The sequence below is a fragment of the Loxodonta africana genome, chromosome 24 (assembly GCF_030014295.1).
Source record: "Loxodonta africana isolate mLoxAfr1 chromosome 24, mLoxAfr1.hap2, whole genome shotgun sequence".
Lineage (NCBI taxonomy): Eukaryota > Metazoa > Chordata > Mammalia > Proboscidea > Elephantidae > Loxodonta > Loxodonta africana.
The window spans coordinates 49,053,898-49,076,741 of record NC_087365.1 but is presented as its reverse complement, the minus strand read 5'-3'; the positions used below and the strand labels follow the sequence as shown (position 1 = coordinate 49,076,741).

At 41.9% G+C, this 22,844-nt stretch overlaps 1 protein-coding gene across 3 annotated transcripts in view; it reads left to right on the top strand.

Moving 5' to 3' along the window:
- The window catches only part of UBE2V1 (ubiquitin conjugating enzyme E2 V1), a 29,825-nt gene extending 7,486 nt beyond the window's left edge, over positions 1–22,339 (top strand). For 2 of the 3 annotated variants that reach the window (XM_064276208.1, XM_023538723.2), the window contains exons 2-4: positions 10,237–10,385; positions 19,194–19,319; positions 20,562–22,339. In XM_064276208.1, the coding sequence (XP_064132278.1) occupies positions 10,341–10,385; positions 19,194–19,319; positions 20,562–20,708 (318 nt within the window). In that variant the 5' untranslated portion in view covers positions 10,237–10,340 and the 3' untranslated portion in view covers positions 20,709–22,339. The remainder of the gene's footprint in view (positions 1–10,236; positions 10,386–19,193; positions 19,320–20,561) is intronic. The other variant, XM_010599429.2, reaches the window with a different exon arrangement.
- Positions 22,340–22,844: the final 505 nt, after the last annotated feature.

Here is a 22,844-nt window from a genome sequence, read left to right as displayed (position 1 = left end):
GGCAGTTGTGCTCGTTCTATAAGGTCACTGTGAGCCGGAATCGACTTTTGGTTAGGCCTCCTACCCCAGCCTCCCTGACTTATTTCCCGCGTCTTATTCTTTGTCTCCACTCCTGCCACAGGAGCACACAGTACTTGCATTCTGTCACCACCTGTTGTCACACTGTCTGGACCTGTAAAGAATGATAGGTTTCTACTGTTTCTTCCCCTGGACAGTAGTTAGCAGACTGGTGTATCAGAATCACCTGGAGGACTTGCTTTATTGCTGGGTCCCACCCTCAGTTTCAGATTTAGTAGGTCTGGGTGGGGCCTGAAAATAGTTCCCAGGTGATGTCAGGGCTGCCAGTCTGGAGACACACTTGGAGAACCACTGTTCTGGGAAGGAGAGAAAAGATCAGCTCATCTGGGCAGGCACTAAGTAGGTTGCCCAGAAAGAAATTTCCTGGCCCTGACTCTGTCCAGTTTTCGGGAGCCTCAAGTCCCTGTGCGTCACCTTCCAGTCCCTTTTATCCACAGAAGTGGGAACAGCCACAGATTTCTAGCTCAGTTCACTGTCTTCTCTGAATGGGCAACCAAACCAGTTTTTACTAGCAGCTTTCTTTTCAGGAGACACCTGTGAGGCTCTGTCATTTTAAATAAAGACCAAGGCCAGGCTAGGGTTTCCCAGGGCTGGCATGCTGTAATAGCTGCTGCTTTGTGGCTGTGATTTTCCCAAAAGTTGTTTCAGAAGGCTTCAGAATGCTTTTTGTGCTACAAATATTTTCATATGGTACTGTTCCAAGTTACTGCATTAAATGTTTTACTATGACATAGTGTAAAACCCTATCAAATACTCATGCTTTTCACCCTAAGTCCATATTTTCTTTGTAATATCCTACAGCTGCTGACTTTTCAGTTTATATTTAGCCAAGAGAATAACTGGCTGACTTTCAGTACTGACACAGATCCAGGAAAAATTCTTCTAGAAAGAAGAATCCCGAAGTAACAGAAAGTCTTGGATTACCATGATAACTGTGATATTTTAGCACCTTGGTGAAGTTATCTTAACATCTTCATGGTTAACATTGTAATAGTTTTAGCCTATCTAATTATACTTAATTCTTAGATGTGGATTTTCCTAGAATACTTTCTAGCTATTGGAAAATTTGTAGTTCTCATGGTTTTACAAGATTACATGAGTTCGTTTTTTTTGTCTTCCATGTTGTCTCTCGTTTTTCTCCAGCTGCCTTTTCGGTGTCAGATTCAGCAGAAATATGGGGAGTCTTAAACTTTCGGTTAATTCATTGGATTAAAATGCCATGGGAATAAAACATATGTTTGAGTATCCTTGGGTTCTTCTCATCTACTTCACTTCTTTAGCATATCTGGATTTAATTTTTTAATATATTAAATATATATAAATTTTTAATATATTCACTGGTTTTGAACTTACACTCTCCGTTTGGGTTAGAATAAGGTCTTCACTTGTACTGATAGTATTTTTTTTTTTTTTTTTTGTACTGATAATGCCCACAGGTTTGCAGGATCTCTTAACTCCACCGATATTTGGATTTTTGTCCCTGGAGCAGCCACTGAAGTTCTAGACGTAGGGCATGGTCAGGCCGTTTGGAATTAAATGCTCTTTTACTTTGTAGAAAATATTGAAACTCTGTAGAAACTTTGCAGTTTCTAAATGGTTGGGGGTATTAGCAATGTGCTTTCTACAGATTTTATGAAACAAGCTTCATTTTATAGTGAAGAATCCTTTTGCTTATGTGATTTAGATAAGAATCCTATTTTTCCTGAAAAATAAAGGTTTCCCTAAAAGTCTCAATTACATTTCATTAAAAACTAAAACTTAGTTATCAAAATTCAGTTATCTCAAAATAAAAAACCTTAGGTATCTCAGTTAATATGGTATCAGTGACCAGTATTTTGGCCAAGTAGACCGTGTTAGAGTTTACAATAAGCAAAAGCAAGATACTGCTGCTTGGTCAGCCAGGAAGCATTGACTGAGTACTATTGTGTGCCTGGCAGCATTCCAGATGCTGGGGAGGCAGGGTTGGATGGGTCATAGTCCTGACTTGAAAAGCTCAGAGAGGGAGTCAGACAATTAAAAAAGGAGAAGAAAAGGAAAAGGTAGAGCATAGGCATTGTGCTGGAGTAAGGTCCCCGAGGGGGAGGGGGCGCCAAGAGCACCTCTGCAGACTGCCTGGCTTAACTTATGTGAAACTTTACGTTCCTTTTTAAGATCATTATATTCAACTTTTAGTGTAAACCTTTTCTTGGGCTATTTAAAGAACATACTAAGCCCCTTTGATCATAATACCAGACTCCCTTTCGGTGATGCGTGAATGTTTCCCTGCTGTATTTTCAGAAATAAACCAGAATTAGCACGTTGTGACACTGAGGATTATTCATTCTGAAATAATATCCCTAGCTAACTTCCAGCCAGCCATTCATTCCACAAGCATGTGAGCGCATACTCTTGTCTGGTAAGGCACCCTGAGGCGTTGGAGATTCGGCAGTGAATGATACAGACCATGTGCCTGGGGTATCTAGTGCTGCCGTAACAGAAATACCACGAGTGGAGGGCTTTAACAAAGAGAAATTATTCGCTCACAGTCCAGGAGGCTAGAAGCCTGAATTCTGAGTGCCAGCTCCAGGGGAAGGCTTTCTCTTTCTGTCTGCTCTGGGGGAAGGTCCTTGTCATCAGTCTTCCCTGATCGAGGAGCTTCTCAGCGCAGGGACCCTGGGTCCAAAGGATGCTCTATTCTCCTGGCTCTTGTTTCTTGGTGGTATGAGGTCTCCCAAGGCTGTAACTTGATAGGATGCCCTGGTGACACAGTGGTTAAGAGCTCGGCTACTAACCAAAAGGTCGGAAGTTCAAATCTACCAGCTGCTCTTTGGAAATCCATGGAGCAGTTCTACTCTGTCCTGTAGGGTCCCTGTGAGTCAAAATTGACTTGACAGTGATGGGTTTGGTTTTTTTGAGTTTAATTTTTAGCACGCAGACTGCCACATCTTTCTCCTGTGGAACAACTGGTAGGTTTGAACTGCTGACCTTCTGGTTAGCAGCTGAGCACTTAACCATTGTGCTGCCAGGGCTCCCTTGAGAGCCCATTAGGCATCTAAATGGAGATGTTAGGCAGTTAGATATGGAAATGCAGATTGGAGTCATCAGCCTATTTGGAGCTTTGATCTGGCAAAATCACTTGGGGAGCAGAGCAGACAGAAAAGCAGAGGCCAGGGGACTGTAGTATATGCCTGGTATTATACAAAGTGCTTTACAGGTTTTACCTCACTTATTCTTCTGACCACCTGTAGAGACAGGAAGCATCGTAATCCCTGGTTTACTGGGGCTCAGGGTAACTTGGAGAGAATCATGCAACTAGATTGCTAGGATGTTGCAGAGCCAAAACTTGATCCAAGGTCTATACTCTTGATCCTCTGCTGAAAAATTACCGAATTTTCTCTAAAGTATATTCTGATTCTTATTTGTGGGAGATAACCCACCTTTTTAAAATAGAGTGGTAGACCATATGTTCTTAAATTCTGTGATTCTACATCGAGGGCATCCAAAAATCATTTATGTGAATATACACATAACGGGGAACTGGGTAGACTTCATGTTTATTTTCTATTAAAAGGAATTTTTAAACCTTTTTATCCTTCTTTGCTTAATTTTTTTTTACTTTTCCACAAATATTTATCTAAAGCCTATTGTGCACAGACCAAACGTTTTTATGTCACATTGTAAAAATAGTAAGTACCACGACAGTTGTGCAAATTAATACGGGCTCCTTTAAGTTTCTTGACATTTTTGCTTCCCACCACTCGGGTCTATAAGAGGTTTGATATCAGATGTTCTTTCACAGTATTTGCTGTAAGCAAATGCTTCTGGTTTTATATCCTGAGATACTAGTGGCCGCACATCCCTAACCCGACCTCTAGCCCTTCCAGTCAGTCCATCGTGAACATTACCCAGCTGACTTGTGTTTGTCTTATCTCTTGCCCTACTCAGCCTTTGCAGCGCTCCCTACTGGTTTCCTTCGGGATAAAGGCTAGTCCCTTTTAATAATAGGCCTCACCCCTTATCTACTTAGCTTCCCAACCGTGGCCTTCTCTCTCAACTAGTCAGGCCTTACTACCAGAAGGAGGCAATTGTGCTAACAGAATAGAATGCCTTTCACCTCCCCTTGTCCCAGCATACAGTCTTCCAGCAGCTTACTCAGATCTTAGCTGTTCCCCAGATGTCTTAGTTATCTAGTGCTGTGATAGCAGAAATACCACAAGTGGGTGGCTTTTTAACAAAGGAATTTATTTGCTCACAGTTCAGGAGGCTAAAAGTCCGACCAAATTCAGGGTGCTGGCTCTAGGGAAAGGCTTTCTTTCATTGGCTCTGGAGGAAGGCCCTTGTCTCTTTGAGTTTCTGCTCTTGGGCTGTCTTCATTTGGCTTGGCATCTCTCTTGCCCCATCTCTGCTTGCTCCTTTTATCTCTTGTAAGAGGTCACTCAGTACACACCCTACACTAATCCTGCCTCGTTAACATAACAGAAAACTCATTTGCAAATGGAATTATAGCCATAGACATAGAGGTTAAAATTTACAGTACATATTTTTGGGGAACACAGTTCATTCATAACACCAAAGCTTTCACCACCTGCTGGAGTCTGCATTATTTTCATATGGAGGAAAGGAAGAAGAAATAATAAGAAAATGTGTTTTGGACCTGAACAGTTCTAGTTAAATCCTGGCATCCCAGTACTAGCTGGGTGACCTAGGGTAAATGTCCTAACCTCTCTTTGCCTCAATTTCTTCTGCTACGTGGAAGTCATAATATCGTACTTTGAAGATTGACAGGCACAAACAAGATAAAGCGCATATTCTCTCCCTTTTCTGAGATTCTGGTGGTGGTGGTGGCCTATAGTTTTCCCAGGATAGTCCAGCCTTGAAATGGTATGTAAGATTTTATACCTCTGCATTTGTCTGGGAAATAAAATCTTTAGCTTTCAACAAATTTCAGAGGGGTCCATAACCCCCTTCAAGGCTAAGAAATGTCCTATGGTAGGAACATTTCTCTCATACTGTTGCTTTATTTGATTTTGTATGTGTATTTGAAGCCCTGGTGGTACAGTGGTTAAGAGCTACAGCTGCTAACCAAAAGGTTGGCAGTTCAAATCCACCAGCTGCTCCTTGGAAACCCTGTGGGACAGTTCTTTTCTGCCCCATAGGATCACTGAGTCGGAATCGACTCGACGGGAAGTGGTTTGGTATGTGTGTATCTTGTTTCCACAGTGAGACTTTATACTCTGATGGCAAGACTCCCATTCTTATTTCTTTCATAGTTTCTATAATGTCTAGCATAGTGCTAAATAAGTGTTGAATAATTGTTGCATTGAAAGAAGAGTGTGTGTGTGCATATACGTTACTGATAAATTTATGTATAGGGAAATGTTGACGAACAGTTGAGAAGTCTAGCAAATTTTTTTTAATTACAGTTCTAAAGTGTGTAGATTTTTTTTGCTTGTAAATGTGGAGTCCTTGGATAAGTCGTTTTACACACATTAAATACGATGAGCCCCAGAACGGCCCCTTACCAAGATGTTTATGTTCTTAAGCACAATAGAGTTCGGTATACCAGCTAACCAGGTGGTAATTATGTTATTTGTACATCAGGAAAAATGAAATGAGCCACACTGCAATTTGTAAATCTTTTTTTTTTTTTTTTTAATAGTTTCTGAGTTCTGCTAGCTGTTATTATCCCCCAAACTTTGCTTTTAATCTGTTTTTGGGTAAAAGTTTATGACTTAGAAAAAAGAAAGATCAGCGGTCTGCTTGAGGAGCTATCCAAAGTCTGTGGACTTAAGTTCTTCAAGATTTAGTTAAATCAAGGTTAACAGAGTACTCAGCTGTCTAATGCCAGATAATCACATTTACCAGTCGTTAACTTACCCATCTGACAGAAGAAAGGGTTTTAAATATTCTCTGTGCTAAGCCTAGAGTATCAGGTCTCAAAGGGATTTGGGGGAGTGAATAGGTTACCCCATATGTTACGCACTGGTGGTCCATGAGCTGAATCTAGTCCACAGACATTTAGCCGGAGCAAAGGAGTGACCACCCCCTTTAGACAAGATGTGAATTTCCAGTTCACCTCATGTCCATTAATAGCCGTAACCACGTAAAGAAAGGCTCTTTGAGGTCTTCAGTAAGTTTTAAGAGTGTAAAAGGGTCTTGAAACCAAAAAAGTTTGAGAATTGCCATTCAAAAGAAATACTTGTTGTAATTATTTTAATGCTATTATAGGGCCAGAAACCCTCGTGGCGTAGTGATAAGGCGCTACGGCAGCTAACCAAAGAGTCGGCAGTTTGAATCCGCCAGGCGTTCCTTGGAAACTCTATGGGGCAGTCCTACTCTGTCCTGTGGGGTCGCTGTGAGTCGGAATTGACTCGATGGCACTGGGTTTGGTTTGGTTTTTTGGTTTATTATAGGGCCAGTATAATTATTCTGGTATTTATATATATCCACCTTCTAACTCCTGCTTGGAATATTTCTAGACTGCCTATTCGTTAAGCTATCTCCAATGCCTGTTTTACAACTTATACCAAAATTAAATCATCCTATAATGCCAACATTACAATAATAACAAAAAGCTAACTTTGCTCCTCTGTTGTGTTTTGTTACTGTTCCCAATACCAAGCCCACTGCTGTCAAGTTGATTCTGAGTCATGAGGGTTCCGAGTACTAACCTAAAATAAGTTGAACTGACCTCCTTAGCTCTTTGGTTCATTTGTATTCGTGGGTTTTACACACTTCATTTTTAAGTAGTTGAATGTCTGATCCTGTGGAAATGTATGTTGAAAATATGTAATTAATTCCTAATATAATATTTTGCCCTGCTTTACAAATAAAAATCAAATATCAGAAAAATGTAACTTGAATTCACTTTGTGTTTTGAAACTAACAGCAATGAGTTTGGAATATTTGAGTGTTAGGATTTCCTATTCAGATCTGGCTGTTAGATGAAGAGGTAATATTTGCAGCCATAAGGATGTTCTTTGCTTAAAAGTTTACAAGTGGAATAGTCCTACTGACTTTTAAATACCTGACACATGAAAGCAGCACATTTTTTTATCTTACCGAAAAGAACTCAAAATAGAGGTCACACATGCAACAACTTCCATGCAGTAATGAGGGGCTTAGCTATAGAAGGTATTGAACTTTGACATTATTCATTCAACAGCCTGAGCAAGTTTTAGTAACATTAAAAAAACAGGCCACTCAAAATTAGTCACTGAGGGAATACCATTAAGTGAGATTCCCACTCTTGGAGAATCCTTGATCCTTATCAAGGTGAGGTGTCATATGACCTGAAGAAGGTGAAGGACCCTGACTTGTGAATAGCTGGAAAAGGAGGGACCAGCAAGTACAAAGGCCCCTTGGGTACATTGCCTAGAGTGTAGTTGACATAGTTCCTAAATTTTCCTGTTTTGTTATGTAAATACTGTAGAATCTTGGTAAAAGAAATGAGAAAATATAGAAAAGGGGGAAAAAATCACACATAACCCTTGCACCTAGCAATAACCGCCATTAACATCTTGGTCTATATCCTTTACAACTTCATAAGCTTCTTAAGATGTCATAATGAATGAGTACCTCAGATATTCATCAGCTTCCAATCAGTATGATCCTGTGCTCTTTTTGGTATTCATTCTTCTTAGTGCAGATTAATAAATTACCAGGGAGCCCCAGTCGTACAGTGGTTATGCGCTTAGCTACTAACTGAAAGGTTGGAGGTTCAAACCCACCAACCGCTCTGTGGGAGAAAGATGTGGTGGTCTGCTTCCGTAAAGGGTACAACCTTGGAAACCCTATGGGGCAGTTCTACCCTGTCCCGTAGGGTCACTATGAGTCAGAATCAACTTGAGTTACCAACAGTAGTAGCAATAACAATGCACAGTGGTTTGTTTTTTCCCTAAGACAAACTAGGATTATTAAAGATTTAGATTTAACTTTCTCTGCCGAAATCCTCATGTTGCTGGCTGGCTTTTTGCTTATAGCGTTACAAACATTCCTCAGTTTTGTGTTTGCTAGAGGAGTCTTGATCCAGTATAGCTGGATAATCCAGTTGGCTGTTCTGTAGTTGAAAAATGTCAGTGTTTTCCAAACAAGTCATTCAAGTGTGCTTTTAGGTTTTTATTGTTTTCTTTCAAGCACCATCTGTGCTGTTTGTTATTTACTAATAATTTTTCTTCAATCAACTGATTGATTTGCTTGAATTTATTTTAAAAGAAAACTTCTACCATTGTTGTAAATAAGAAGTTAGTGTATTACTACTTGCCCTGAACAAGTTACTCTTACAAAAATAAATACACGACTGTAAAATATTCACTCATGCACCACATTAAATCATCTGACGTACCACTGGCAACTCCATCTTTCCAGTTGCTCAGACCAAAAACTTGGGAGCTATAGCTCACTCCTTTTCTCTCACACTTGATAGCCAACCTGACAGTAAACCTTGTCGGCTCAGACCTCCAGAATATCTAGAATTGTGCCACTTCTCACCACCTTCGTTGCTATTACCCTGGTCCAAGACAGAATTCTCTTTTGCCTGGATTGTCGTAGTAGCCTAAGTGCTTCTGCCCTTATTCCCTGTTCTTCACACAGCAGTCAGAGGGATCCAATTACAAACAAGTCAGATCATTTCACTCCTCTCTTCAATACTCCAGTGGACTCTCCTGTCACACTCAGTTACAGGCAGGGTCCTTAATCTCCTATTCTTCATCTTGCTCCCTTGGTTTTAGCTCATTTGGCGTCCTTGCTGTTCTTTGACACTCTGGGCAAGGTCCTACTTCATAGGCTTTGCACTTGCCATTCACTCTGCCTGGAAGACTCTTCCCCCAGACATCTCTTAAGGCATGCTCCCTCACCTTCTTCAGGTCTAGTCCTGACACTGAATTTCAGTGAGGCTTTCCCTGATCAACTTAGTTAAAATCGTACCTCCCCTGTCCCACCCCTCGCTACGCTCTGCCTCAGAACACCATGATCTGTCACATAACTTACTTATTTTGTAGATTTTATCCCTCCCACTAGAATGTAAGCTCCATGAGGGCATTGTTTGTTTTGCTCACTGCTTGCTCCCCAGTGCCTGGAAGAGTGTCTGACATACAGTAGGCGCTCAGATATTTGATCTGATTGCATTAAGGGTGGCATGTGTCCCACACTTTGGGAAATACTGAGATACACTGAGAACACCTATAGTCTTGGGCCCCTCAGTAGGTCTTCTTCACAGTCCACATGGTCGTGTTGCTTGCCTCTGAGAGTCTGGGCACGTGGGGTTCAGCATTTAAAGCAAAAGGAGCTTGTAACTCCTGGATCCTGAGTTTTTTCCAGAGACAATAATCCTAATGCCATGGAAAGAGGGGAAGAGAGAGGGACAGTCAGAATAGGTTGGGAGAGCCAACCCTAGGCTCTGTGCCCCAAAATAGGAAGAAAGTTGGTCTTCCCTGCCTCCCACAGCCTCAGCCTGAACTCAGGTTCCATGGTTTGACCCTGTGAGGCATGGTTGCTTTCATGAGCCACCTGCAAGGCTTTGGGATTTCTGGGAACATGTAAATCAGAGAGCCAGCTATCATCTTTTAACTTTTTCACAAGTTAAGAGAGAAACTATGGCTTAATCATTGAAATATTAACTGTGTATTAAGAATATATCCTTGAAGTAAATTTTATCCTTTGACAACCTTCAGCTGACTCTTAGTTGGTCGAACAAACAAAAAAGCCACCTAAGGTAGCCTGAGAGTCATTCCAACAAATGAGCACACCCTTAATAGAAAAACAAGGGCACTAGCCTGTTCTGTTCCAAGGTACTTTTGTTAGCACTTGATAGTGTTGGTTTTCATCTCAAATGGACCCGAATTAATCAACATTTAGAAATGTAAAACCCTTTGTTAAGTTTGTCAGAGATGTTGGGGTGTGGGATGGAGTGTCTTTCTAATTTTTTTTTTTTTTTAAGTTTATCTAGCTCTGGTTTAATAGTCATTTCCCCTATAACAATACTGTGTGCCCCCTTTCCACTGGTTGGGTGATTGATACAGAGAGCTTTGTAAGCAGCAAGTTTGTGGTGGGACAGGTTTCAGCAGTTTTTTTGCATGTTAGCATCTCTGTTCTCAGGTAGTAATCATTAGCAGTTAGCTCTAGGCTTACAGGTTCCCCTGGAGTCGCTAGTTATCTTGAATTTCTTTCCATTTATTTTAGGAGTAAAAGTCCCTCGCAATTTCCGACTGTTGGAAGAACTCGAAGAAGGCCAGAAAGGAGTAGGAGATGGCACAGTTAGCTGGGGTCTAGAAGATGACGAAGACATGACACTTACAAGATGGACAGGGATGATAATTGGGCCTCCAAGAGTAAGCGTCGAGCTACGGCTATAAATGTCAATGTCTTAAAATTCACTGTGCCTCCTTTTAAAAAAAAACATTAGCCTTATCACGGAAAAGTTCACCAATGGTATATTTTCTGAAATGTGGCTATTCTTTTTTGACCAGTTTCAGTTTATATATTTGAACCTCCTCTGATGCTGTTTAACCCCTCTAAATGGTAAGCAAAAACCTATTTAGACTCCTAGTGTGAATTTATATGACAGTGTAGACAGTGAGGTTTGAGGTAATTGCATCCTCAGATGTCGTTTAGAATAATCTCTTGGGCTTATCAAATAACAAGGCTGCAGGTATAGCCAGCATTCCTGAAGACAGTCTCCAAAGCCTTCACGGTTGTGGTTTTTATCCACTGTCCCACAGTTCTGCCATGCACCTATATCCTCATTTATTGAACCTTTCACCAAAGGTTTATTTTTTTAATTTCAGGGTTTTATTGTATTGCACTAGAGGAACCGCAGGATGGTTATACAGTGTTCTCTCTCATTCAGTTTTGAAAATCTAAGGTGCTTGCAAATTCTTAAGAATTCTTTTGCCACCAGATTAGAATAGTACAATAGCCAATTTCTTTAATGAGTAATATCTTACAAATAAAAACACATTTAAAATAGCTTTAAATAACATCTCTCACAAGTAATTAGTGTATATTTTTATATCTTGTTCACTTATGCTTAAGAATTAAAGCAAGTATATTACTCTGATGGAGATATGGAAATTTTCTCATTTGTGCAGTATACAGGGATAAAACCCAAGTCAAAGGAGAAAAATATCCTGTTCTTCTTACCTTGTAAAGGTATCCATATATTATCATCTACATGATAGAAGCCCATGAAGTTTCCCACTGTCAGATGCACATTTCATCTCATCAAAAGCGCCTAATTTATAATTAGATGGCATTTCAGTGAAACCAGAACGAGCCCTACAAGTACAGCAAAGGTTTATTGCTTGCCTGGTCAGCTCTGGCCTGTTAGGCCCAGAGGCCTTTGCAAAGAAGACCAAGACAATGGAGATGGAAAAGTTGACCTCTCTTTTAGAGCTTTGTGATTTGTGAGCATTCTTAGTCTTCCTAATGCTAGCTAGCCTTCTTTTGAGGACAGGTAATAGTGGGCCCTCAAGAAATGTCATTTAATTCTCACAAGAACCCATTGTTAGCTACTACTGTTGTGTTGTTGCATTCCATTTTACAGATGAGGAAACAGACTCAGAGACGGGAAGTCACTTGCCCAAAGTCACGTAGCTGATAATTCCCAAACAAGGTCTGTCTGACTCCAGAGCCTGTGCTCTTAACCACCATGCTACACTGCCTCCCTTTTGTTTACATCTGGAGTTTTCGTTTGTTATCATTACAGGGTTGGCCACAGTGTTAAGTGGTAACTGTATGTAGGAGTCAAGAAATAGAATCCCATAATGTGACACTTGTTTCAGGCAAGCAGTAGGAGAGTCGGCCTGAGTGTCGCAGGCCTATTTCCCTGCTTGCATTTAACGCTGATGGAGTCCATTCATCTTTCTCACTACGTGCAAGGCTCTGCACACGCTGTGGGAAGTAGACACACAGAACATGACCCTGGCTGAACCCAGGAAGAGCGTCGCACTCAGTAAGTGTTAGGGTAACCTCATGTTCCTTTTAGACCGTCATTAACACTCGTGGAACATGACTGGCTTTGCCATTTAACGTTGCTTCTGGAGTCATTTTTGTGATCCTGTAGTTATGTGGAGGGTTTTTTTGTTCATCGATTTTTACTCAAATTTTTTTTTTTTTTCATCTGAAAACCAGGATTTTCTGTATCTGTTAAATATTGAGGAAAGCCCAACCTAGGAATCTTGTTTCTCCGTGGAGATACTCTTCTTTCTTGTCTCTGAAAGCCCGCTGGATGGTGATGGCTTCATTCACTTGATTTCCTTTCTCCCTAAAAATGGTTTAGGTTTTGTGAAAGTGAGAACTGTCCTTTCCTACCTTAGTCCCCAGAGCACCTGGAAATGATTCAGAGCAGGGTAGTTGTTCAGTACATCTGTTGATCAACTTACTTTTTGCCAGGTTCTAACAAATTAAGCATGAACTAGTGAGTTCTGTTGTATTTAAAACACCTTGGGTTACCCCAAATTTCAGTTTGTCTCTTTCCAAAGGGGCCTAACTTGTAATAAGTAGCTGTAATATACAAAGAGATGCACATACATTTTTTAAAATGACAGCTTTATGGAGATGTAATTCACCCTTTTAAAGCATACAGTTAGCTCAGTGATTTTTTTAGAGTATTCAGAGTTGTGCGACCATCGTTAATTTCAGGAATTTTTCATCATCACCTGTCTTAGTCATCTCGTGCTGCTATAACAGAAATACCACAAGTGGATGGCTTTAACAAAGAGAAATTTATTTTCTCACAGTCTAGCAGGTTACAAGTCCAAATTCAGGCCGTCAGCTCCAGGGGAAGTCTTTCTCTCTGTCAGCTCTGGAGGAAGGTCCTTGTCCTCAATCTTCCCGTGGTCCAGGAGCTTCTCAGGTGCAGGGACCCTGGGTCCAAAGGATGGGCTCTGCTCCTGGTGCTGCTTTCTTGGTGGTATGAGGTCCCCTGTCTCTGCTTGCTTCTGTCCTTCACATCTCAAGAGATTGCCTCAAGACACAATCCAATCCTGTAGGTTGAGTCCTGCCTCACTAACACAACTGCTGCCCATCCTCCCTCATGAACATCATAGAGGCAGGATTTACAACATATAGGAGAATCACAGAATACCCGGAATGGTGGCCCAGCCCAATTGATACACACGTTTTTGGGGGGACATAATTCAATCCATGACATCATCCCAAAAGAAACCTGGGACCCACTAGCAGTCACTCCCAGTTTCCACTCCCTTAACAATCACTGATCTGCTTTCTGTCTCTCTGAATTTGCCTCTTCTGGACATTTCACGTAAATGGAGTAATACAGTAGGTGGTCTTTTATGACTGGCTTCCTTCCCTTAGCATGGTGTTTTCAGGGTTCATCCGTGTTAATAGCGTGTATCAGTACTTCCTTCCTTTTCATGGCTGAACAATATTCCATTGTGTAAAGGCACCACATTTTGTTTATCCATTCATCAGCTGGTGAGCATTTAGGTTGTTTCCACTTTTTGGTTCTTATGAATAATGCTGCCGAGAACATTTGTGTTCAGGTTTTTGTGTGGACAGATGTTTTCAGTTCTTTTAGGTATATACCTAGGAGTGAAACTCTTGGGTCGCATAACTCTATGTTTAACGTTTTGAGGATCTGCTAGACTGTTTTCCCAAGTGCCTATACCATTTTATATTCCCACCAGCCACATATGAGGATTCTGATTTCTCCATATCTTTGCTAACACTTGTTCTTGCCTGTCTTTTTACCCTTAGAGTTTTGACTGCCCTAACTTTTCAGGGTTAAAAGCAGTCATAAGAGGGACTTTCTGCTTCTAGGAGCTTCCTGTGACCAGGCTTTTTTATGATTAACACATACAAGGCATATGCTGTGCACGCATCTGGGATATCGACAGTCGTTGAAGTATCTAAATGGGCCATTTGAGTAGTCTCCCTAATAGATTTTTGTTACTGTTTTACTCAAGAGAAAATCATCTTCCCTCAAAATTTAAAAGGTGTATACCATACGATCTAGCAGTTCTGTTAGGAATCTATTCTCCAGCTTTTCTTGAGTGTATTGCCCAAAGGCCTTGTGCACAGAATTACTTCCTGCAGCATTTTCACTAGTAGCGAAATATTGGAAACAACCTTATGTCTGTCAATAGACCATATTAGGTACTGTTTAGCCGAACAGAATGAGACAGATTTATATGTCCTGGAATGGAATGATCTCCATGATCACATTTAAGTGGAAAAAAAAAAAAAAAAGATATAAATGGTATGCTACCGCTTGAGGCCAGAGGAAGAGAAGGGGGAAAGAAAGAGATTATATATGAACGTATGCTTCTGTGTGCTTAGAATACCTTGGGAAGAACATAAAAGAAGCTGATGACAGTGATTGCCTTCATCAGAAGGGACCTGGCTGACTGGGGGTGGAGGTGGAAAGGAGACTTTTTTTCTTAAACCATATCCCTTTTTGTGCCCTTTGTGTGTATTAGTTATCGGAATACTTATTTTCTTCTTTTTTAAAGAAGAGGAAGTCCTCCAAACCTAAAAACAAAAGCTTCCCACCCAGGTGCCCCCTACAGAATTCCTGGTAAACATCCGCTCTCCACAGCATTAGACATGCAGTATTTGCACTGTGACTCTAGGGGTGCTGGCAGCAGTCAGGTTATAGAACAGTGTTGCTCAGTAGTTGCACTATTGGCATATTGGATCATTCTCTGTTGAGCGGGGCTGCCCTGTGCATTGTAGGATGTTTAACAGCATCCCTGGTCTTTACCCACCAGTTACCAGTAGCAATACCACCACCACTCCAGTCGTGACAACCACAGATGTCTCCAGACATTGCCAAATGTCCCCTGGAGGGGGAGGGCAGAAATTGCCCCAGTTGAGAAGCACTGTTATGCCTCTGGGGTTCCCTGAGATAGTGGTTTTATATGTGAGCGTTTAAACACATACTTGCCCAAAAGTACCTCACACTTGCTTAAAAAGAACGAAACATAATTACAGAAGTATATGAAGTAAAAGGAAAGTGATCATCTCTCTAGTTCATTCCACTCCCCAGAGAATGAGAACTGGTAAGTTGGCACGCGGTATATTTCCCCTGGCTTTTGCTGTGGCTGCACAAACATAAGTATGTATGTTTAGTTAATAAAAATGAGACCTTGCTGTGTATAATGTTGTGTTCCATTTTTTATTCCAGTTAATGGTGGACATTTTTCTTATCAGCGCATATTGACCTGTGTCTTTTTTAAAAGCTTTAAGTTATATGACTGATATGTGAATACAGGTAGTCCCCGACTTAGGATGTATTCGAGTTACGATGAACCGCACTTACGACTGGCTTTTTTTTGTGTGTGTGCATCTTATCGTCAGTAACACATACTACATACAGTGTTGCAGTGCAGTTTGCTGATGTTATTCTCAGATACTCTCAGGTGTTTATATGTAATGTGTCCAACCCCCAAAGACAAATAAAGATCAGATTTATAGAGATACTGATAATAAAAGGCAATAATAATGAAAATGTAAGAAGAAGAGGTATTTGACTTAGCTCAGAACTGACTTATGTCGGAATCGTCAGAACAGAACCACATCATAAGTCGGAGACTACCTGCATATTCTCATAAAAATTACAAACAATACAGAGTGTATAGAATAAGAGTCTTCCATAATTCTTTGTATCAGTCAAGAGAAACAATACTAAATATTTCAACAGAGATAGTATAGAAAGTTGGTCAAATTGGGGCACCCTGAGGGAGGACAAAGATAACACTGCAGAAAACAGTCACCACCCCTGGTGCTGGGAGAACCTGGCATTTGATGGGGAGTGAGTCGCCCACCCTCTACCGCTGGCACCTGTGGGGGCACAGCGAGGCCAGTTGGGAGAGTGCTGAGAGATGCTGGAGACCTGAACCAGCTGCTGCTGCCACCTAGATGAGGGCCCAGTGCTGCAGTGACACTACACTGACAGGAACGGCGAGCAGACGGGGAGGAGCAAGTGCCTCCTTTGCCCTTTTTATTTCACCTTAGGATGGTGTGTTTGTTTAACTTGGCAAATTTGTCATTAGGTTATAGAATTAGAGAGCTGAATGATTAATATTGCCTAGAGATTGGTACTAGGGCTCACTCAGAGAAGGACACCACGGCGGCTAGGAAGAGGATGGTTGCATCTTGTCAGGTAGAAGCAAAAGGTACTACTGTTGTACATTGGAACGTGTGCAGAAGGGGGTGTCCAGGTGCTGACTAGGCAGAGGAGTAGACTATGCTTGGTATTAAGCTCCAGATCCACCTTGCTTTGGGTGCTGGGGCTGGGACTCTGCGAACTGCCTTTTTCCTTTGTCTCATATATTTTTAGGCCCAGGAAAAGCTTGTAATCTCTAGATCCTGGGCCTGTAGTACCTAATGGATAAAACAGCCTATGTATGCATAAATATACCCAGGGTTGGAGGAGGGTGTCTACCCCTTATAGAAATGGGATGTTGTTGCTAGGTGCTGTCGAGTCAATTCTGACTCATAGCAATCCTACGTACACCATAACCAAACACTGCCTGGTCCTGTGCCATCATCACAATTGTTGCTATGCTTGAGCCCATCGTTGCAGCCACTGTGTCAATCCATCTCATTGAGGGTCTTCCTCCATTTCGCAGACCCTCTACTTTACCAAGCATGATGTCCTCCCGACTGGTCCCTCCTGATAAAATGTCCAAAGCGTGTGAGACAAAGTCTCACGATCCTCGCTTCTGAAGAGCATTTTGGCTATCCTCCTTCCAAGACAGATTTATTCGTTCCTCTGGTAGTCCAAGTATATTCAACATTCTTTGCCAATGCCATAATTCAAAGGCATCAGTTCTTCTTTGGTCTTCCTTGTTCATTGTCCAGCTTTCGCATACATATGGGGCGATTGAAAATAACCATGGCTTGGGTCAGGCGCACCTTAGTCTTTAAAGTGACATCTTTGCTTTTTAACACTTTAAGGAGGTCTTTTGCAAAGATCCTGCAACTTCGCTGTTTCACCAAGAGCTGTATCTCGTGTGTGTGTGTGTGTGTGTGTGTGGCCTCAGCTTTTGAAAAGGCTTGGCAGGTAGACATTTAGGTTGTTTACAGTTATTTTAACTATGGCAGACAATGCTTCACGTTTATACACACAGATAGGAGTCTGTCTGAGTCTGGTCTGAGCACGCCTGTGGCGCATTTGATAGGCACTACCAGATTGCCCCACAAAGCATAAGCCACGTAAAAAAGTGGATAATACTTGTTTCATGATCAAATAATGAATTTTAAGAGCAGTGTTCCTCACAGAGACAGAATGTTCCAGCAATTCTCCTGCAGGCACATTTCCTTTCTTCACTGAAACCTTTTTAGCAGATCCTGGAGCACTCCTGAACAAAATAAAAGACAAAAACCAGAAACCCTGTTTTCTACAAAAGAAAGTCTTGTTATGGGCCTTTTAATGACCCTTCAGGTGTCTGTCTGATCGCTTAACACATTTTTTTACTGTGCGCCAGTGAAACTGCCAGTTGATCAGAAATTCCTGACATTTCTTTTTTCTCTTTAATTGGTCAGAGCGTAGATGTTTTTAGTTTGTCTTTATGGTGTTGAGAGTCTTGTTAACATTTAGTGTATGTGATAAACCACTCACCTTCTTAATCATTTTGACACTATCGTTAATAGAATGATCAGTGAAATCCTATCAACAAAGATAAGCCACATAATATCCTGGCAGGTGAATAAATTAGGATGTCAGAGTCTTCATGACTTTGATAATTACCACGAGCCCACATCCCAGAAAGAGTAATTATGCCTGGCTTTTTTAAGAAATTCTGTGATAAAGTCATTGAGCATGAATGCTGGACACACCCAGAAATGAATGTGGGGCCTGTCATTCAGGTACATACTGAGTGTGTAGAAGTTGGTGGAGACTGTGCTAGGTGCTAAAGATAGACCTTCTGTAATACCTTCAGTAAATTTGTATGTAAATCACCACCTTGTTTCCTACTTAGTCTGTTTACTGGGTGATTTTTTTTTCTCTGATGAAACACCTTAATTGAAACTAGGTGTTCATTTTATAAAAGTATCAAGAGTAATATTCATTCCTTCAACAAACTTCTGAATGTTAGTTGTGTGGAGGCCCCTGCCCTCCTTGTTTTGTGTTTTGTGAGAGAGGACTAATACTTGTCAATTGGACTCGTCTGAGAGGGTGTGTGTTTGAGCCAGAGAGCTGCAGAGCATGGGGAGCAGCTGGTGTCTTGGCATGTTTGAGGAGAATTAAGGGGTCCAGACAGCTGGAACATGGAAGGGAAGAGAATAGAAGGAGAAAGGGTCAGGGGTTGACAGGGTCAGATCTGGGAACTTAGGCTTCTTTCTCAGGTCACCAGGAAGCTATTGGAGGGGTTAAGCTTGAACAAGGGGATAAGCTGGCAGAGACAGTTTCCAGTCCGGCTACTGTGTGGAGAGCAGACTGTAGGGGAGCAAGAGAGAAAGTAGAGACTTGCTGTGGGATGAGGTGACCGTGGTGGCTGGCACTGAGGAGGTTGGAAGTTGAAGAGATGGAGGAAATTGGATGGATGTGAGCTCTCTTGGAGGTAGAAGCAGTGGGACCTTCTGATGGTTGGAAGGTTGGAGCGAAGGGAAGGGAATCATGGCCAACTTCTGGATTTTTGTTTTAACCAACTGGGTAGATGGTGGTACCACATCCTGGCAAGGAACAGGAGGAGCAGGTTGAGGGTAGGTGGAAATCCAGAGTTGAGTTTGGTTATAGTTGAATTGAGTCTTGTTACAGTTTGGGATCCCTGCTAAGTGGGCAGTAAAGGTTTTTATGGGCATTTACGAACGCAATCTGAATCTTAAAATACATTCCAGCTTTTTGTTGGGAACAGGCCACTGCAGTTTATTCCCCCAAAGACCGCTAGATGTCACTGTCTACACAGAACAGTTATTTGTGCCGCACAGGACACTTCAGGGATACTGGCTTAAAATTTTCTGTCTTCTTTTTATTCCCCCAAGGCCCAGAAGCCACGTAGCTAGTGTGAGGACTAGTTTATGATAACTGATCAATAACAGGTTTATATAATGGAAGCACATGCACCAGTCCTGCAGTCAGGAATAGGGTTTCAAAGCTCTACCTTTATGAATTCTTTGTAATTGGTAGTCCAGCCTTTGTCTGACATCTCTGTACCCTTTTTTTTCCCCAGACGATTTATGAAAACCGGATATACAGCCTTAAAATAGAATGTGGACCTAAATACCCAGAAGCACCCCCCTTTGTAAGATTTGTAACAAAAATTAATATGAATGGAGTTAATAGTTCTAATGGAGTGGTAAGTTGTTTTTTCTGGCCCCACTTGTTCCTTGGGGTTGAGAATTACTTTGTGCTTTAACATCAGGGGAACTTTGGGCCTGATTCCATATATATGTTCCTTGGTTGTTTCATGATAAAATATATCGCAGTACGTATGTTAGCAGATTTGAGGTGTAGACCTGTTTCCTAATTGTGTTTTACCACCACTCAGACAGCACTTGCTCCAGGCTGCCCAAGGTCACATAGCTAACTAGTGTTAGTCACCTTTACCTCCTCAGCCTTATTTGTATACCACTGGTACATAATATCTTTTCCTTTAATGGCCTTCCTTTTTAAATTTATTTTCACTACTGTAAATAGAAAACCAGTATCACTTGTCATAAGGAGGCAAGGATAAATGTTACAAAAACAAACAAATTCTTACTCCATATGTTGCTTGCCAGAGGCTTTCAGCCTGAGGCCTGCTTCTTTCTTGTTCAAAAGGGAGATCAACAAGTGTCGTGTTTCCTCAATTCTGACTCACAGTGACCCAATGGGACAGAATAGAACTGCCCCATAGGGTTTCCTAGGCTGTAAACCTTTACAGACGCAGACTGCCACCATTTCTCCAGCAGAGCGGCTGGTGGGTTCGAACCTCTGACCTTTTTGGTTAGCAGCTGAGCACTTAGCCACTGCGCCACCAGGGTTCCTCCAGTGGGCGGGGGGGGGGCGACACACTGGCGTCACACTGAGCCTCTGTCTTTGAGATATTTGGAAGAGCTAAGCCTCATTGCTCTGTTCTGTGGGGCCACCTAAAGTCAGGAACCCAGAACATGACTCAAGCTTTGGAAGCACTTCACTAACCTGAGAGCATGTAGCTTATGCAGGCCCTTGTCACTACAGTGTCGTCCCGGCCACCACACGCCTTGGCCACCCTCCACCACATATCTTTGTCATCAGTCAGGCAGGGGCAGTGGGTCCTTGTTGTAGAACCAGATTGAGTTGGGTTAAGTCTTACCAAGTGTCAGGACCATTTCTCTAAAATTCTAAAGGTGACTGTACTTTTCCCAAACAGTGAGGATTTGGGGGACAAAAGGGGACAAACAGGACGACTGAAGGGAGGGGATATGCAAGGACTCTGCATGCAGAGACCAGTTGTGAGATTAGCATGTTCAACTTGAACAGATGCATTTGACTCGTTTGTACTGGAGCTTCACCCTGGTAGGCAGCTCTTCTTTTGTTTGGGAGCCTGACAGTCATGTGTTTTTGTCTTGTTTTATAGGTGGACCCAAGAGCCATATCAGTGCTAGCAAAATGGCAGAATTCATATAGCATCAAAGTTGTCCTGCAAGAGCTCCGGCGCCTAATGATGTCTAAAGAAAATATGAAACTCCCCCAGCCGCCTGAAGGACAGTGTTACAGCAATTAATCAAAAAGAAAAACCACAGGCCCTCCCCTTCCCCCCATTCGATGTAAGCAGTCTTCATTTCCACAGTAGTAAATTTTCTAGATTACGTCTTGTAGACCTCAAAGTACTGGGAAGGAAGCTCCCATTCAAATGCAATTATCTTAAGATACTGTAAATGATACTAATTTTGTGTCCATTTGAAACATATAAGTTGTGCTATAACAAATCATCCTGTCAGGTGTAACCACTGTCCACGTAGCTGAACTCCTGGGATCAAGAAAGTATATTTAAATTGATCCCCATCGTAACTGGTGGGGCACATCTAACTCAACTGTGAAAAGACACATCACACAATCACCTTGCTGCTGATTACATGGCCTGGGGTCTCTGCCTTCTCCCCTTTCCCTTCCCCCTGCCTTCATCCCTCTCTCCCTGCAACAGCCCTCCAGCTTGGGGTGGCTTGTTAGACTAGATGTGAAGGTTCCGAGTCACAGCCTATGGGACTACTGCTGGGTGTGTGGGGTGCTTAAGTCTTAAAGGATGCCCCCCATTCCAAGCCATTGTCCTTCCCCACTCTCTGCCACTGCTGCCCTTGGCCGAAGCATAGATTGTAATCCCCTCTGCTGCTCCCCTCTGAAATTGGCCTTTGGTGAGGAATTCAGGGCTTTCCCCATATCTTCTCTCCCGCCCCACCACCTGATCGAGGGGTGCTGCTTTTTCCTTCCTCCTCCCAAAGCCCCTTCCTGCACCGTCACCACCCCACACTGTCTGTGACACTTCCTTGCTTTGGCCAGGAGCCATCAGGTAAGGCTGGAAAGAGGCTCAGACCTCCTTCATTTAGTTTTGTAACCACGTTGATTTACTCTCTACCAGCCTGGGACACGACTATGAGGTCCCCAGCCCTGCCACCCTCTGCTGTCACTGTTAGTTGATGCATTGTTTCAGCTCAGGTTTTGATGGTGGTGACCAGAAAAGTCACCAGGGTTACCAGACCTGCCAGCTCTCAGAGTCCTTGATGGTTAAACTTGGAGAAAGGCCACAGGAAGACACCTGTAAGCACATACGATCCCTCTGAATGTTTTCTTTTCCTGTAATTTCTTTGCTTTTAAAAATTGAAGAAGTTTTAAACCAGCAGGGCTCTCATTTGGTCATCCTTGCAATCCATTTGGGTCTAGTTTGGAGTCTGACAACTGGAACAAAAAGAACCTTGAATTCGGTGCATACTTTGATTTCGGTGCTGCGGCTTTCTCACGATCCTCAGCAGGGATTAAGAAAGAACCCGGTGTGCACGGCAGACCCCAAGATGGGCGGGCTTGGCCTCCTGGCAAATTGCTGCGTTTGTCCACTTTTCTGTTCAGGACCACTAAATGCTGAAATGTGGATGCATACGGAAATAAAAGCAATTCATTGGTTCTACAGGTTTTATTTTTTGTTTTTTTTAATTTAGTATTTGAGTAAAAGCACCTTTTGAAGCAGCAGCTCTCAAGTCTGAAAAGCAATTGATGTCGACTTTAATCTTTTTCTGGGGAAACCTTAGTTCTAAGGTTTTAACGTCCTGTAAGTGAAGTTGAACCTAACAGTATTCCATAAGCAGCCTTTTTATTGTCAGACCATTGCCTGATTTTAATATAATAAAAAAAAAAGTGTGCGTTACTATTTAAGAGGCTCTGCTCTTCTTCCTCTTGGCATGTTAATTTAGGGACAGAATTTAATGTTCTGGATGCTTCGTGATGAATTATCCTAAAGCAGTGGTTGGCAAACTTTTTCTGGAAAGGGCCTAAATTAGCAAATATCTAGGCCTGGTGGGCCAAGAGGCCAAGTTGAGGCTATTGTATAAGTACATATATAACGAGAGAAGAAAAATTTCTACCAATGTCTAATGGAATTCAAAATACAATAATTGAGTACTGTTTTTTGTAATGCTACATACAGGCCTGTAGTAAGAAGAATGGATTTTTTTAAATAACATTTCGTTTAATTGAGTTCAAAGTGACTGCCCTGTTATCAGATCATTTGCAGATGGTCATCCGTAAAAATTGATCTTCATTTGCCAGGCTGTTCAAAAACAGGTGGTAGGCTAGAGCTGGCCCTTGGGCCATACATTGTTTGCCAACCCCTCACCTAAAAGATTGTAGTTAAAAAAAAAAAAAGGTACTT